Source organism: Homarus americanus, unplaced genomic scaffold, assembly GCF_018991925.1.
Source record: "Homarus americanus isolate GMGI-L3 unplaced genomic scaffold, GMGI_Hamer_2.0 scaffold39158, whole genome shotgun sequence".
Classification (NCBI taxonomy): Eukaryota; Metazoa; Arthropoda; class Malacostraca; order Decapoda; family Nephropidae; genus Homarus; species Homarus americanus.
Genome location: NW_024740795.1, coordinates 686,853 through 702,304, shown reverse-complemented (window position 1 = coordinate 702,304; position 15,452 = coordinate 686,853). Strand labels below are relative to the sequence as shown.

The 15,452-nt window shown below is 63.7% G+C and overlaps 5 protein-coding genes across 5 annotated transcripts; 3 read left to right on the top strand and 2 right to left on the bottom strand.

Annotated features, from left to right (window-relative positions):
- Positions 1-286: 286 nt before the first annotated feature.
- Positions 287-3,171, top strand: LOC121875545 (collagen alpha-1(I) chain-like). The gene is made up of 4 exons (XM_042380125.1): positions 287-1,041; positions 1,315-1,536; positions 1,752-2,505; positions 2,743-3,171. The coding sequence occupies exons 1-4, from the start codon at positions 287-289 to the stop codon at positions 3,169-3,171; spliced, it is 2,160 nt and encodes a 719-aa protein (XP_042236059.1).
- A 7-nt stretch (positions 3,172-3,178) lies between these two features.
- Positions 3,179-6,158, top strand: LOC121875544 (collagen alpha-1(III) chain-like). The gene is made up of 5 exons (XM_042380124.1): positions 3,179-3,261; positions 3,311-3,891; positions 4,467-4,627; positions 4,721-5,337; positions 5,672-6,158. Exons 1-5 carry the CDS (start codon positions 3,179-3,181, stop codon positions 6,156-6,158), a joined length of 1,929 nt encoding a protein of 642 aa, XP_042236058.1.
- Positions 6,159-7,777: 1,619 nt separating this feature from the next.
- Positions 7,778-10,601, top strand: LOC121875543 (basic salivary proline-rich protein 1-like). Its single transcript, XM_042380123.1, has 4 exons — positions 7,778-8,206; positions 8,660-9,087; positions 9,206-9,713; positions 10,167-10,601. Exons 1-4 carry the CDS (start codon positions 7,778-7,780, stop codon positions 10,599-10,601), a joined length of 1,800 nt encoding a protein of 599 aa, XP_042236057.1.
- Positions 10,602-10,607: 6 nt separating this feature from the next.
- On the bottom strand, positions 10,608-11,335 carry LOC121875541 (proline-rich proteoglycan 2-like). Its single transcript, XM_042380122.1, has 2 exons — positions 11,132-11,335; positions 10,608-10,865 (listed from the first exon to the last, which is right to left on the bottom strand). The coding sequence occupies exons 1-2, from the start codon at positions 11,333-11,335 to the stop codon at positions 10,608-10,610; spliced, it is 462 nt and encodes a 153-aa protein (XP_042236056.1).
- A 2,444-nt stretch (positions 11,336-13,779) lies between these two features.
- Positions 13,780-14,319, bottom strand: LOC121875540 (small nuclear ribonucleoprotein-associated protein B'-like). Its single transcript, XM_042380121.1, has one exon. The coding sequence runs from the start codon at positions 14,317-14,319 to the stop codon at positions 13,780-13,782; it is 540 nt and encodes a 179-aa protein (XP_042236055.1).
- Between the last annotated feature and the right edge of the window lie 1,133 nt (positions 14,320-15,452).

Below are 15,452 nucleotides of genomic sequence, written 5' to 3'. Positions count from 1 at the left end.
CCCAACTTAGGGTTGCCGGCTCTCCCCGGGCCCCTCTCAGGGGCAACAGCGCCCCTGGGGTCCCCTGTCAGGGGCTGCAGTATCCTCAGGGCCTCTTCCAGAGGCTCTCTGGCGTCCCCAGGAGCCCTCCTAGGGGCGGCGGCGCTCCCTGGGACATTCCCAAGAGCAGCAGGTCGTCTGGGGCTCTCCTTAGAGGTGGATATGCTCTCCTGGACCTCTCAGGGGCAGCGACGCCTGGGGACCCATGACATGGGCTGTGACGTCCCAAGCGGCCCTATTAAGGGCAATGGCCCAGGGGGTCCTTCAGGGGGCATGGACGCTCCCAAGGGGCCTCCCAGATGCTGAGGTGGTGCTAGGAGCCCTCACAAGAGTGGCGGCGCCCTTAGGAGCCCCTACCACAGGAGGCGGGTTCTCCTTGGGGTGGCGGCGATCCCAGGGACGCCTGCCACCAGGGGGCAGTGGCCCCCCCAGGGAGCCATCCCACGGGTGGGGCGCCCAAAGTCCCACCATTGGCGGCGAACCTGCAAGGACACCAGGGGTGGTGGTGGCTGAGCCTTCAGGGGCGGCGGCGCACCCGGGGCCTTACCAGGGGCGGCAGCACCCCCATGGGCCCTCTCTATGGGTGGCAACGTCCCTAGAAGGCCCTTTTCAAGGCCGGCGGTGCCACCACAGACCCCTCAAGGGCAGTCGTGACCCCAAGGGCCTGCCGGTGGCGGCTCCCAAGAGCCCCCTGCCTGGGGCATCGCCTGCAAGGGCACTTTCAGGGAAGGTGGGCCCAATAGGCCCTGCCAGAGGCTGTAGCACTCCCAAGGCCTCTTCCAGGGGCTGTGGCGGCCCCAGGTGCTCTCAGGAGCAGCGGCGCCTCAGGGCCCTCCCAAAGCAGCCCGGATCCTTGGGGGCCCTACCATTAGCTGTGGCACCCCCAGGACCTCTTCCAGGAACTGTGGAGTCCCCGTGCCCTCCCAAGAGGCGGCGGCGCCTGGGGCCCTCCACGGTTGGTGGGGCTCCCAGGGCCCTCCAGAGGCGGCGGCGATCCCAGGGGCAAGATCCCCTTTGCTTCCTTGGTTGTGGTGTCGTACATATTGCGTCGAACAGCAATCCCTTACTTAACTGTGATTGGTGGACTAAATGTAAATCCACCAAATAACAGCCAATAGGAGAACAAGAGCAGTCAGTCAGCATAACACCCCAGGACTTATGTTTTTTCCTGTTCGATATTTATTCTCCTTCACATTGTTCATGAGGAAGATGATACTACTGGAGATATTTGTGGTATATTTATTTAACGTCCTTATCTCCCATTGTTCTAAATAGTGCAGAACCAACTGCCCAGGGGCCCCTCACGGGTCCAGCACTCCCTGGAGCCCTCCCATTTGCCCTAACAGGTGCGGCTCGCAGGGAGCCTTCCAGGGGCAACAAGCGCGGCCCTTCCAGGGGCAGTGGCTTCCCCAAGAAGGGCCCAACTTGGGGGGTGCCCGGCTCCCGGGGGCCTCTCAGGGGCAACGGCGGCCACAGGTGTCCCTGTCGGGGGCTGTGGTAGCCTCAGGGCCTATTCGGTCTGGCGTCTGCAGGGTCCTCCCTAGGGGCGGCGGCGCCCGTGGGAACTGCCTCCCAAAGGGCAGCAGGGCCCCTGGGGTTCTCCCTTTGGGGTGGAAGCTCTCTGGACCCTCTCAGGGGCAGCGGCGCTAAGGGGCCCCTGACATGGGCTGTGACGTCTCAAGGGGCCCCTAATGGGATGATGGCGCCCCCAGGAGTCTTCAAGGGGCGTGGACGCTCCCAAGGGACCTCCCAGATGCTGAGGCGGTACTAGGAGCCCTCACAAGGGTGGCGGCGTCTTTAGGGGCCCTACCGCGGGAGGCGGGTCACTCCTTAGAGGTGGCGGCAATCAGGGACCCCTACCAGGGGCAGTGGCCCCAGGGGAGGCCATCCCACGGGTGGGGGCGCCCCCAAGAATCCCACCATTGGCCGGCGAACCTGCAAGGACCCTCCCAGGGGTGGTGGCCGGCTGAGCCTTCCAGGGGCAGCGGCGCACCGGGGGCCTTACCAGGAACGGCAGCACCCCATGGGCCTCTCTATGGTGGCAACGTCCTAGAGGCCCTTTTAAGGCCGGCGGTGCCTCCAAGGAACCCTCCCAGGGCAGTCGGCCCAAGGTCCCTGCCAGGGGCGGCGGCGCTCCCAGGAGCCCTGCCTGGGGGCGGCATCGCCTGCAAGGGCACTCAGGAAGGTGGAGCGCCAATAGGCCCTGCCAGAGGCTGTAGCACTCCCAAGGCCTCTTCCAGGGGCTGTGGCGCCCCAGGTCTCTCTCAGGAACGCTTGGCGCCCTCAAGGGCCCTCCAAAAGCGGCGTTCAGCAGGGGCCTACCGTGCTGTGGCACCCCCAAGGACTCTTCAGGAACTGCAGGTCCCGTGCCCTCCCAAGGCGGCAGCGCCTGGGAGCCCTCGGGGGTTGGGGATCCTGAGGGCGGCCCCTCACAGGATCCCACTTTGCTTCCTTAGTTGTGGTGTCGTACATATTGCGTCGAACAGCAATCCCTTACTTAACTGTGATTGAGGTGGCTAAATGTAAATCCACCAAATAACAGCCAATAGGAGAACAAGAGCAGTCAGTCAGCATCACACCCCAACTTATGTTTTCCTGTTCGATATTTATTCTCCTTCACATTGTTCATGAGGGAAGATGATACTGGAAATGTTGTGGGCGGTGTATTTATTTAACGTCCTTATCTCCATTGTTCCTAAATAGTGCAGAACCAACTGCCCCAGGGGCCCTACAGGGTCAGCACTCCCTGGAGCCCTCCCATTTTGCCCCTATGGGTGCGGCGCTCGCAGGGGCATTCCCAGGAGACAACAGCTGCACCAGCGGCCCCTTCCGGGGGCAGTGGCGAAGCTACAAGGGCCCAACTTAGGGGTGCCGGCGCTCCCCGAGGGCCCTCTCAGGGGCAGCTTGGCGGCCACAGGTGTCCCCTGGCGGGGGCTGTGGTATCCCTCAGGGCTATTCAGGGTCTGGCGTCCGCAGGGTCCTCCCCAGGCGCGGCGGCGCCCGTGGGGAACCCTCCCAGGGCAGCCTGGGGCTTTCGCTGGGGGTGGAGAAGCTCTCCTGGACCCTCTTAAGGGCAGCGACGCCCCAAGGGCCCCTGACATGGGCTGTGACGTCTCAGGGGAGCCCTATTAGGGCGATAATGGCGCCCCAGGACTCTTCCAAGGGGCGTGGGCTCCCAAAGGGACCTCCAGATGCTGAGGCGGTATTAAGGCCCTCACAAGGGTGGCGGCGTCTTTAGGAGCCCTACCACGGGGAGGCGGGTCCTCCTTAGGGGTGGCGGCAATCCCAGGGACCCTGCCAGGGGCAGTGGCCCCGGGGGCCATCCCACGGGTGGGGGGCGCCCCCAAAGTCCCACCATTGGCCGGCGAACCTGCAAGGACCCTCCCAGGGGTGGTGGTGGCCCCACAGGCCTTCCAGAGGCGGCCGGCGCACCCGGGCGCCTTGCCAGAGACGGCAGCACCCCCATGGGCCCTCTCTATGGGTGGCAACGTCCTAGAGGCCTTTTCAAGGCCGGCGGTGCCACCAAAGACCCTCCCAAGGGCAGTCGTGACCCAAAGGGCCCTGCCGAAGTGGTGCTGGCGGCGCTCCCAGGAGCCCTGGCCTGGGGCGGCATCGCCTGCAAGGGCACTTTCGGGGAAGGAGGAGCTAATAGGCCCTGCCAGGCTGTAGCCACTCCAAGGCCTCTTCCGGGGGCTGTAGCTTGGGTCTCTCTCAGGGAGCAGCTTGGCATGCACTCAAAGGACCCCATCAGGCGGATCCATGGGGCCCTACCATTAACTGTGGCACCCCAGGACCTCTTCAGGAACTGTGGGGTCCCCGTGCCCTCCCAGGACGGCGGCGGGGCCCTCCACGGTTGGTGCAGGCTCCCAGGCCTCCCAGGCGGCGGCGATCCCAGGGGCCCTATTAGAGGCGGCCCCTCGCAGGACTCCCTTTGCTTCCTTGGTTGTGGTGTGGTACATGGCCATAGAACAGCAATCCCTTACTTAACTGTGATTGGTGGACTAAAATGTAAATCCACCAAATAACAGCCAATAGAGAGAACAGAGCAGTCAGTCAGCACAACACCCCAACTTATGTTTTCCTGTTCGATATTTATTCTCCTTCACATTGTTCATGAGAAATGATACTGGAAATGTTGTGGTGGTGTATTTATTTAACGTCATATCTCCCATTGTTCTAAATAGTGCAGAATAACTTTACAGGGGCCCTACGGGGTCAGCGTTCCCTGGAGCCCTCCCATTTGCCCCTGTAGGTGCGACGCTCGCAGGGCATTCCCAGGGCAACAGAGCACCCGTGACGCATGGGGCGTGGCTTCCCAAGAGGCCCAACTTAGGGTTGCCACGGCTCCCGGGCCACTCTCCCGGGGCAACGGCGCCACAGGGGTCCCCTAATCGGGGCACAATGAGCATCCTCAGGGCCTCTTCCAGAGGCTCTGGCGTCCCCAGGAGCCCTCCTAGGGGCGGCTTGGCGCTCCTGGGACATTCCCAAGGCAGCGGGGTCGTCTGGGGCTCTCCTTAGAGGTGGATATGCTCTCCTGGACCCTCTCCCGGGGGCAGCGGCGCTAGGGACCCATGACATGAGCAATGACGTAAGCTTGGCCCCTATTAGGGAACAATGGCGCTTGAGGTTGCCAGGGGCGTGGGCGCTCCCAAGGGACCTCCAGATGCTGAGGTGGTACTAGGAGCCCTCACAAGGGGTGGCAGCACCTTTAGGAGCCCTACCACAGGAGGCCGAGGTTCTCCTTAGGGGTGGCAGTGATCCCAGTTGCCGGGGTGGTAACCCCAATGTCCCTGCATTGGCCGGCGAACCTGCAAGGGACCCTCCAGGGGTGGTGGTGGCCCCACCCGAGGCCTTCCAGGGGCAGGCTGGCTGGGGTGCCACACCGGGGACGGCAGCACCCCCATGGGCCCTCTCTATGGGTGGCAACGTCCCTGAGGCCCTTTTTCGAGGCCAGCTGATTGCCTCAAGGCCTCCAAGGGCAGTCGTGACCCCAAGGGCCCTGCCAGTGGCAGCAGCTCCCAGGAGCCCTGCCTGGGGGCGGCATCGCCTGCAAGGGCACTTTCAGAAGGTGGGCTTGACAGGCCTGCCAGAGGCTACAGCCAGCACTCCCAAAGGCCTCTGGGGACTTGGCAACCCCAGGTCTCTCCTGGGAGCAGCAGCCTCAAAGGGCCCACTCCCAAAAAGTGGCGGATCACATAGGGGCCCTACCATTAGCCTGTGGCACCCCAGGACCTCTTCCAGAACTGTAGGTCCCCACGTGCCCTCCCAAAGGGCGGCGGCGCCCTGGGGCCCTCCACGGTTGGTGGGGCTCCCCAGGGGCCCTCCCGAAGGCGGCGGCGATCAGGGAGCCCCTATTAGAGGCCTTTCATGGGATCCCTTTGCTTCCTTGGTTGTGGTGTCGTACATATTGCGTGCGAACAGCAATCCATATAACTGTGATTGGTGGACTAAAATGTAAATCCACCAAATAGCAATATGGAGGGCACAAACAGTCCAGTCAGCATAACACCCCAACTTATGTTTTCCTGTTCTGATATTTATTCTCCTTCACATTGTTCATGAGGAAGATGATACTAGGAAATGTTGTGGTGATTGTATTTATTTAACGTCATATCTCCATTGTTCTAAATAGTGCAGAACCAACTGCCCCAGGGGCCCTATGGGAGGTCAGCACTCCCTGGAGCCTCCCATTTGCCCTAACAGGTGCGCTCGCAGGGGCATTCCCAGGGGGGCAACAGCGCACCCAACTGGCCCCTTCAGGGGCAGTGTGGCTCCCCAAGGGCCCAACCCAGGGGTGCCGGCTCCCCAGGGGGCCCTCTCGAAGGGGCAACGGCGGCCTGGGTGTCCCTGTCAGGGGCTGTGAGGCATCCTCGGGGCCTATTCAGAGGGTCTGGCGTCCTGGGGGTGCTCCTAGGCGGCGGCGCCCGTGGGGAGACCCTCCCAAGGGCAGCTTATGGGGCTCTCCCTTTGGGTGGAGAAACCGCCATGGTTCCCTCTCAGGGCAGCGACACAAGGGGCCCCTGACTAGGGCTGTGACGTCTCAAGGGGCCTGGCCAGGGCGATGGCGCCCCAGAAGTGCTCAAGAGGCGTGGGCGCTCCCAAAGGTTCTCAGATGCTGAGCTGGTACTAGGAGCCCTCACAAGGGTGGCGGCGTCTTTAAGGGGCCCTACCACGGGGTGGTCCTCCTTAGGGGTGGCCAATCCCAGGGACCCTGCCAGGGGCAGTGGCCCCAGAGCCATCCCACGGGTGGGGCGCCCCAGTCCCACCATTGGCCAGCCCGAACCTGCAAGGACCACTCCCAGGGGTGGTGGTGGCCCCACGAGCCTTCCAGGGGCAGCGGCACACCGGGGGCCTTACCAGGGACAGCAGCACCCCCATGGGCCCTCTCTGTGGGTGGCAACGTCCTAGGGAGCCCCTTTTCAAGGCCGGCGGTGCCTCCAAAGACCCTCCAAGGGCAGTCGTGACCCCAGGGCCCTGCCAGTAACGGCGACGCTCCTGACCTGCCTGGGGCGGCATCGCCTGCAAGGGCACTTTCGGGAAGGTGGAGCCCCAATAGGCCTGCCAGAGGCTGTAGCACTCTCCAGGCGCCCCCAGGTCTCTCTCAGGAGCAGCGGCTCAAGGGCCCTCCCAGCGTGAGGATCCTTGGGGACCCTGCATTAGCTGTAGCGCACCCAAGACCTCTTCAGAACTGTGGAGTCCCCGTGCCCTCCCAAGGACGGCGGCGCCCTGGGGCCTCCACGGTTGGTGGGGCTCCCCGGGGGGCCCTCAGAGGCGGCGGCGTCCGAGGAGCCCCTGGCGGCCCCCTCGCAGGATCCAATAGCTTCCTTGGTTGTGGTGTCGTACATATTGCATACGTCCAGCAATCCCTTACTTAACTGTGATTGGTGGACTAAAATGTAAATATACCAAATAACAGCCAATAGGAGAACAGAGCAGTCAGTCAGCACAACACCCCAACTTATGTTTTCCTGTTCGATATTTATTCTCCTTTGCATTGTTCATGAGGAAGATGATACTGGAAATGTTGTGGGCGGTGTATTTATTTAACGTCATATCTCCCATTGTTCTAAATAGTGCAGAACCAACTGCCCCAGGGGCCCTACGGGGTCAGCATTCCCTGGAGCCCTCCCATTTGCCCTAACAGGTGCGACGCTCGCAAGGGCATTCCCAGGGGCAACAGAGCACCCAGCGGCCCTTCCACGAGCAGTGGCTTCCCCAAGGGCCCAACTTAGGGTTGCCGGCGCTCCCCGGGCCCCTCTCAGGGGCAACGGCGCCCCCAGGGGTCCCTGTCAGGGGCTGTGGTATCCTCAGGGCCTCTTCCAGAGGCTCTGGCGTCCCCAGGGCCCTCCTAGGGGCGGCGGCGCTCCCTGGGACATTCCCAAGAGCAGCGGGTCGTCTGGGGCTCTCCTTAGGGGTGGATATGCTCTCCTGGACCCTCTCAGGGGCAGCGACGCCCCAAGGGACCCATGACATGGGCTGTGACGTCCCAAGCGGCCCTATTAAGGGCAATGGCGCCCAGGGGTCCTTCCAGTGGCGTGGACGCTCCCAAGGGACCTCCCAGATGCTGAGGTGGTACTAGGAGCCCTCACAAGGGTGGCGGCGCCTTTAGGAGCCCTACCACAGGAGGCGGGTTCTCCTTAGGGGTGGCGGCGATCCCAGGGACCCTGCCAGGGGCAGTGGCGCCCCCAATGTCCCACCATTGGCCGGCGAACCTGCAAGGACCCTCCCAGGGGTGGTGATGGCCCCAAGAGCCTTCCAGGGGCGACGGCGCACCCGGGGGCCTTACCAGGGACGGCAGCACCTCCATGGGCCCTCTCTATGGGTGGCAACGTCCCTAGAGGCCCTTTTCAAGGCCGGCGGTGCCTCCAAAGACCCTCCCAAGGGCAGTCGTGACCCCAAGGGCCCTGCCAGGGGCGGCGACGCTCCCAGGAGCCCTGCCTGGGGCGGCATCGCCTGCAAGGGCACTTTCAGGGAAGGTGGAGCCCCAATAGGCCCTGCCAGAGGCTGTAGCACTCCCAAGGCCTCTTCCAGGGGCTGTGGCGCCCCCAGGTCTCTCTCAGGAGCAGCGGCGCCCTCAAGGGCCCTCCCAAAAGCGGCGGATCCCTTAGGGGCCCTACCATTAGCTGTGGCACCCCCAGGACCTCTTCCAGGAACTGTGGAGTCCCCCGTGCCCTCCCAAGGGCGGCGGCGCCCCCTGGGGCCCTCCCACGGTTGGTGGGGCTCCCAGGGGCCCTCCCAGAGGCGGCGGCGATCCCAGGGGCCCTATTAGAGGCGGCCCCTCGCAGGATCCCTTTTGCTTCCTTGGTTGTGGTGTCGTACATATTGCGTACGAACAGCAATCCCTTACTTAACTGTGATTGGTGGACTAAAATGTAAATCCACCAAATAACAGCCAATAGGAGAACAGAGCAGTCAGTCAGCATAACACCCCAACTTATGTTTTCCTGTTCGATATTTATTCTCCTTCACATTGTTCATGAGGAAGATGATACTGGAAATGTTGTGGGCGGTGTATTTATTTAACGTCATATCTCCCATTGTTCTAAATAGTGCAGAACCAACTGCCCCAGGGGCCCTACGGGGTCAGCACTCCCTGGAGCCCTCCCATTTGCCCTAACAGGTGCGGCGCTCGCAGGGGCATTCCCAGGGGCAACAGCGCACCCAGCGGCCCTTCCAGGGGCAGTGGCTTCCCCAAGGGCCCAACTTAGGGGTGCCGGCGCTCCCCGGGGCCCTCTCAGGGGCAACGGCGGCCACAGGTGTCCCTGTCAGGGGCTGTGGTATCCTCAGGGCCTATTCCAGAGGGTCTGGCGTCCGCAGGGTCCTCCTAGGCGCGGCGGCGCCCCGTGGGGCCCTCCCAAGGGCAGCAGGGCCCCTGGGGCTCTCCTTTGGGGTGGAGAAGCTCTCCTGGACCCTCTCAAGGGCAGCGACGCCCCAAGGGGCCCCTGACATGGGCTGTGACGTCTCAAGGGGCCCTATTAGGGCGATGGCGCCCCAGGAGTCTTCCAAGGGGCGTGGACGCTCCCAAGGGACCTCCCAGATGCTGAGGCGGTACTAGGAGCCCTCACAAGGGTGGCGGCGTCTTTAGGGGCCCTACCACGGGAGGCGGGTCCTCCTTAGGGGTGGCGGCAATCCCAGGGACCCTGCCAGGGGCAGTGGCCCCCCCCAGGGGCCATCCCACGGGTGGGGGCGCCCCCAAAGTCCCACCATTGGCCGGCGAACCTGCAAGGACCCTCCCAGGGGTGGTGGTGGCCCCACGAGCCTTCCAGGGGCGACGGCGCACCCGGGGGCCTTACCAGGGACGGCAGCACCCCCATGGGCCCTCTCTATGGGTGGCAACGTCCCTAGAGGCCCTTTTCAAGGCCGGCGGTGCCTCCAAAGACCCTCCCAAGGGCAGTCGTGACCCCAAGGGCCCTGCCAGGGGCGGCGACGCTCCCAGGAGCCCTGCCTGGGGCGGCATCGCCTGCAAGGGCACTTTCAGGGAAGGTGGAGCCCCAATAGGCCCTGCCAGAGGCTGTAGCACTCCCAAGGCCTCTTCCAGGGGCTGTGGCGCCCCCAGGTCTCTCTCAGGAGCAGCGGCGCCCTCAAGGGCCCTCCCAAAAGCGGCGGATCCCTTAGGGGCCCTACCATTAGCTGTGGCACCCCCAGGACCTCTTCCAGGAACTGTGGAGTCCCCCGTGCCCTCCCAAGGGCGGCGGCGCCCCCTGGGGCCCTCCCACGGTTGGTGGGGCTCCCAGGGGCCCTCCCAGAGGCGGTGGCGATCCCAGGGGCCCTATTAGAGGCGGCCCCTCACAGGATCCCTTTTGCTTCCTTAGTTGTGGTGTCGTACATATTGCGTCCGAACAGCAATCCCTTACTTAACTGTGATTGGTGGACTAAAATGTAAATCCACCAAATAACAGCCAATAGGAGAACAGAGCAGTCAGTCAGCATCACACCCCAACTTATGTTTTCCTGTTCGATATTTATTCTCCTTCACATTGTTCATGAGGAAGATGATACTGGAAATGTTGTGGGCGGTGTATTTATTTAACGTCATATCTCCCATTGTTCTAAATAGTGCAGAACCAACTGCCCCAGGGGCCATACAGGGTCAGCACTCCCTGGAGCCCTCCCATTTGCCCTAACAGGTGCGGCGCTCGCAGGGGCATTCCCAGGGGCAACAGCGCACCCAGCGGCCCTTCCAGGGGCAGTGGCTTCCCCAAGTGCCCAACTTAGGGGTGCCGGCGCTCCCCGGGGCCCTCTCAGGGGCAACGGCGGCCACAGGTGTCCCTGTCAGGAGCTGTGGTATCCTCAGGGCCTATTCCAGAGGGTCTGGCGTCTGCAGGGTCCTCCTAGGCGCGGGGGCGCCCCGTGGGGCCCTCCCAAGGGCAGCAGGGCCCCTGGGGCTCTCCTTTGGGGTGGAGAAGCTCTCCTGGACCCTCTCAAGGGCAGCGACGCCCCAAGGGGCCCCTGACATGGGCTGTGACGTCTCAAGGGGCCCTATTAGGGCGATGGCGCACCAGGAGTCTTCCAAGGGGCGTGGACGCTCCCAAGGGACCTCCCAGATGCTAAGGCGATACTAGGAGCCCTCACAAGGGTGGCGGCGTCTTTAGGGGCCCTACCACGGGAGGCGGGTCCTCCTTAGGGGTGGCGGCAATCCCAGGGACCCTGCCAGGGTGCAGTGGCCCCCCAGAACCATACCATGGGTGGGGGCGCTGAGAATCCACCATTGTGGGCAGACCTGGGGTCCTCCCAGGGTGGTGGTGGCCCCCACCTGAGCCTTCCAGGGGCGGCGTGGCGCAGGTGCCACCAGGGATGGGCACTTTGGGCCTCTGGGTGGCAGCATCCTAGAGAGACCCTTTTCAGGAGCTGGCAGTGCTCAGGCCTCAGGGCAGTCGTGACCCAAGGGCTGCCAAGTGGCGCTCCCAGGGCCTGCCTGGGGCGGCATCGCCTGCAGGGGCTTTCAGGGAAGGTGGAGCCCCAATAGGCCCTGCCAGAAGCTGTAGCACTCCCAAGGCCTCTTACAGGGGCTGTGGCGTCCCCAGGTCTCTCTCAGGAGCAGCGGCGCCCTCAAGGGCCCTCCCAAAAGCGGTGGATCCCTTAGGGGCCCTACCATTAGCTGTGGCACCCCCAGGACCTCTTCCAGGAACTGTGGAGTCCCCCGTGCCCTCCCAAGGGCGGCGGCGCCCCCTGGTGCCCTCCCACGGTTGGTGGGGCTCCCAGGGGCCTTCCCAGAGGCGGCGGCGATCCCAGGGGCCCTATTAGAGGTCGCCCCTCGCAGGATCCCTTTTGCTTCCTTGGTTGTGGTGTCGTACATATTGCGTACGAACAGCAATCCCTTACTTAACTGTGATTGGTGGACTAAAATGTAAATCCACCAAATAACAGCCAATAGGAGAACAGAGCAGTCAGTCAGCATAACACCCCAACTTATGTTTTCCTGTTCGATATTTATTCTCCTTCACATTGTTCATGAGGAAGATGATACTGGAAATGTTGTGGGCGGTGTATTTATTTAACGTCATATCTCCCATTGTTCTAAATAGTGCAGAACCAACTGACCCAGGGGCCCTACGGGGTCAGCACTCCCTGGAGCCCTCCCATTTGCCCTAACAGGTGCGGCGCTCGCAGGGGCATTCCCAGGGGCAACAGCGCACCCAGCGGCCCTTCCAGGGGCAGTGGCTTCCCCAAGGGCCCAACTTAGGGATGCCGGCGCTCCCCGGGGCCCTCTCAGGGGCAACAGCGGCCACAGGTGTCCCTGGCAGGGGCTGTGGTATCCTCAGGGCCTATTCCAGAGGGTCTGGCGTCCGCAGGGTCCTCCTAGGCGCGGCGGCGCCCCGTGGGGCCCTCCCAAGGGCAGCAGGGCCCCTGGGGCTCTCCTTTGGTGTGGAGAAGCTCTCCTGGACCCTCTCAAGGGCAGCGACGCCCCAAGGGGCCCCTGACATGGGCTGTGACGTCTCAAGGGGCCCTATTAGGGCGATGGCGCCCCAGGAGTCTTCCAAGGGGCGTGGACGCTCCCAAGGGACCTCCCAGATGCTGAGCGGTATAGGAGCCCTCACAAGGTGGCGGCGTCTTTGAGGGGCCCCTACACGGGAGGGCGATTCCTCGCTGGGGGTGGCGGCAATCCCAGGAGGACCCTGCCGGGGGCAGTGGCCCCGAACATCCCACGGGTGGGGGCACCCCTTATGTCCCACCATTGGCCGGCGGGCCTGCAGGACTTCCCTCCCAGGGTGGTGGTGGCCCCACGAGGCCTTCCAGGGCGACGGCCCACCCGGGGGCCTTACCAGGGACGGCAGCACCCCATGGGCCACCTCTCTATGGGTGGCCAACTTTTGTCCTAGAGGCCCTTTTTCAAGGCGGCGGTGCATCCAAAGACCCTCCCAAGGGCAGTCGTGACCCCAAGGGCCTGCCAGGTGGCTGACGCTCCCAAGAGCCTGCCTGGGGCGGCATCGCCTGCAAAGGGCACTTTCAGGGAAGATTGGAGCCCCAATAGGCCTACCAGAGGGCTGTGGCACTCCCAAGGCCTCTTCCAGGGGCTGTGGCGCCCCCAGGTCTCTCTCAGGAGCAGCGGCGCCCTCAAGGGCCCTCCCAAAAGCGGCGGATCCCTTAGGGGCCCTACCATTAGCTGTGGCACCCCCCAGGACCTCTTAAAGGAACTGTGGAGTCCCCCGTGCCCTCTCAAGGGCGGCGGCGCCCCCTGGGGCCCTCCCACGGTTGGTGGGGCTCCCAGGGGCCCTCCCAGAGGCGGCGGCGATCCCAGGGGCCCTATTAGAGGTGGCCCCTCGCAAGATCCCTTTTGCTTCCTTGGTTGTGGTGTCGTACATATTGCGTACGAACAGCAATCCCTTACTTAACTGTGATTGGTGGACTAAAATGTAAATCCACCAAATAACAGCCAATAGGAAAACAGAGCAGTCAGTCAGCATAACACCCCAACTTATGTTTTCCTGTTCGATATTTATTCTCCTTCACATTGTTCATGAGGAAGATGATACTGGAAATGTTGTGGGCGGTGTATTTATTTAACGTCATATCTCCCATTGTTCTAAATAGTGCAGAACCAACTGCCCCAGGGGCCCTACGGGGTCAGCACTCCCTGGAGCCCTCCCATTTGCCCTAACAGGTGCGGCGCTCGCAGGGGCATTCCCAGGGGCAACAGCGCACCCAGCGGCCCTTCCAGGGGCAGTGGCTTCCCCAAGGGCCCAACTTAGGGGTGCCGGCGCTCCCCGGGGCCCTCTCAGGGGTAACGGCGGCCACAGGTGTCCCTGGCAGGGGCTGTGGTATCCTCAGGGCCTATTCCAGAGGGTCTGGCGTCCGCAGGGTCCTCCTAGGCGCGGCGGCGCCCCGTGGGGCCCTCCCAAGGGCAGCAGGGCCCCTGGGGCTCTCCTTTGGTGTGGAGAAGCTCTCCTGGACCCTCTCAAGGGCAGCGACGCCCCAAGGGGCCCCTGACATGGGCTGTGACGTCTCAAGGGGCCCTATTAGGGCGATGGCGCCCCAGGAGTCTTCCAAGGGCATTAGACGCTCCCAAGGACCTCCCAGATGCTGAGGCGAGGTACTGAGCCCTCACAAGAGGTGGCAGCGCCTTTAGGAGCCCTACCACAGGAGGCGGGTTCTCCTTAGGGGTGGCGGCGATCCCAGGGTCCCTGCCAGGGGCAGTGGCGCCCCCAATGTCCCACCATTGGCCGGCGAACCTGCAAGGACCCTCCCAGGGGTGGTGGTGGCCCCACGAGCCTTCCAGGGGCGACGGCGCACCCGGGGGCCTTACCAGGGACGGCAGCACCCCCATGGGCCCTCTCTATGGGTGGCAACGTCCCTAGAGGCCCTTTTCAAGGCCGGCGGTGCCTCCAAAGACCCTCCCAAGGGCAGTCGTGACCCCAAGGGCCCTGCCAGGGGCGGCGACGCTCCCAGGAGCCCTGCCTGGGGCGGCATCGCCTGCAAGGGCACTTTCAGGGAAGGTGGAGCTCCAATAGGCCCTGCCAGAGGCTGTAGCACTCCCAAGGCCTCTTCCAGGGGCTGTGGCTCCCCCAGGTCTCTCTCAGGAGCAGCGGCGCCCTCAAGGGCCCTCCCAAAAGCGGCGGATCCCTTAGGGGCCCTTTTATTAGCTGTGGCACCCCCCAGGACCTCTTCCAGGAACTGTGGAGTCCCCCGTGCCCTCCCAAGGGCGGCGGCGCCCCCTGGGGCCCTCCCACGGTTGGTGGGGCTCCCAGGGGCCCTCCCAGAGGCGGCGGCGATCCCAGGGGCCCTATTAGAGGCGGCCCCTCGCAGGATCCCTTTTGCTTCCTTGGTTGTGGTGTCGTACATATTGCGTACGAACAGCAATCCCTTACTTAACTGTGATTGGTGGACTAAAATGTAAATCCACCAAATAACAGCCAATAGGAAAACAGAGCAGTCAGTCAGCACAACACCCCAACTTATGTTTTCCTGTTCGATATTTATTCTCCTTCACATTGTTCATGAGGAAGATGATACTGGAAATGTTGTGGGCGGTGTATTTATTTAACGTCATATCTCCCATTGCTCTAAATAGTGCAGAACCAACTGCCCCAAGGGCCCTACGGGGTCAACACTCCCTGGAGCCCTCCCATTTGCCCTAACAGGTGCGGCGCTCGCAGGGGCATTCCCAGGGGCAACAGCGCACCCAGCGGCCCTTCCAGGGGCAGTGGCTTCCCCAAGGGCCCAACTTAGGGGTGCCGGCGCTCCCCGGTGCCCTCTCAGGGGCAACGGCGGCCACAGGTGTCCCTGTCAGGAGCTGAGGTATCCTCAGGGCCTATTCCAGAGGGTCTGGCGTCCGCAGGGTCCTCCTAGGCGCGGCGGCGCCCCGTGGGGCCCTCCCAAGGGCAGCAGGGCCCCTGGGGCTCTCCTTTGGGGTGGAGAAGCTCTCCTGGACCCTCTCAAGGGCAGCGACGCCCCAAGGGGCCCCTGACATGGGATGTGACGTCTCAAGGGGCCCTATTAGGGCGATGGCGCCCCAGGAGTCTTCCAAGGGGCGTGGACGCTCCCAAGGGACCTCCCAGATGCTGAGGCGGTACTAGGAGCCCTCACAAGGGTGACGGCGTCTTTAGGGGCCCTACCACGGGAGGCGGGTCCTCCTTAGGGGTGGCGGAAATCCCAGGGACCCTGCCAGGGGCAGTGGCCCCCCCCAGGGGCCATCCCACGGGTGGGGGCGCCCCCAAAGTCCCACCATTGGCCGGCGAACCTGCAAGGACCCTCCCAGGGGTGGTGATGGCCCCACGAGCCTTCCAGGAGCGAAGGCGCACCCGGGGGCCTTACCAGGGACGGCAGCACCCCCATGGGCCCTCTCTATGGGTGGCAACGTCCCTAGAGGCCCTTTTCAAGGCCGGCGGTGCCTCCAAAGACCCTCCCAAGGGCAGTCGTGACCCCAAGGGCCCTGCCAGGGGCGGCGACGCTCCCAGGAGCCCTGCCTGGGGCGG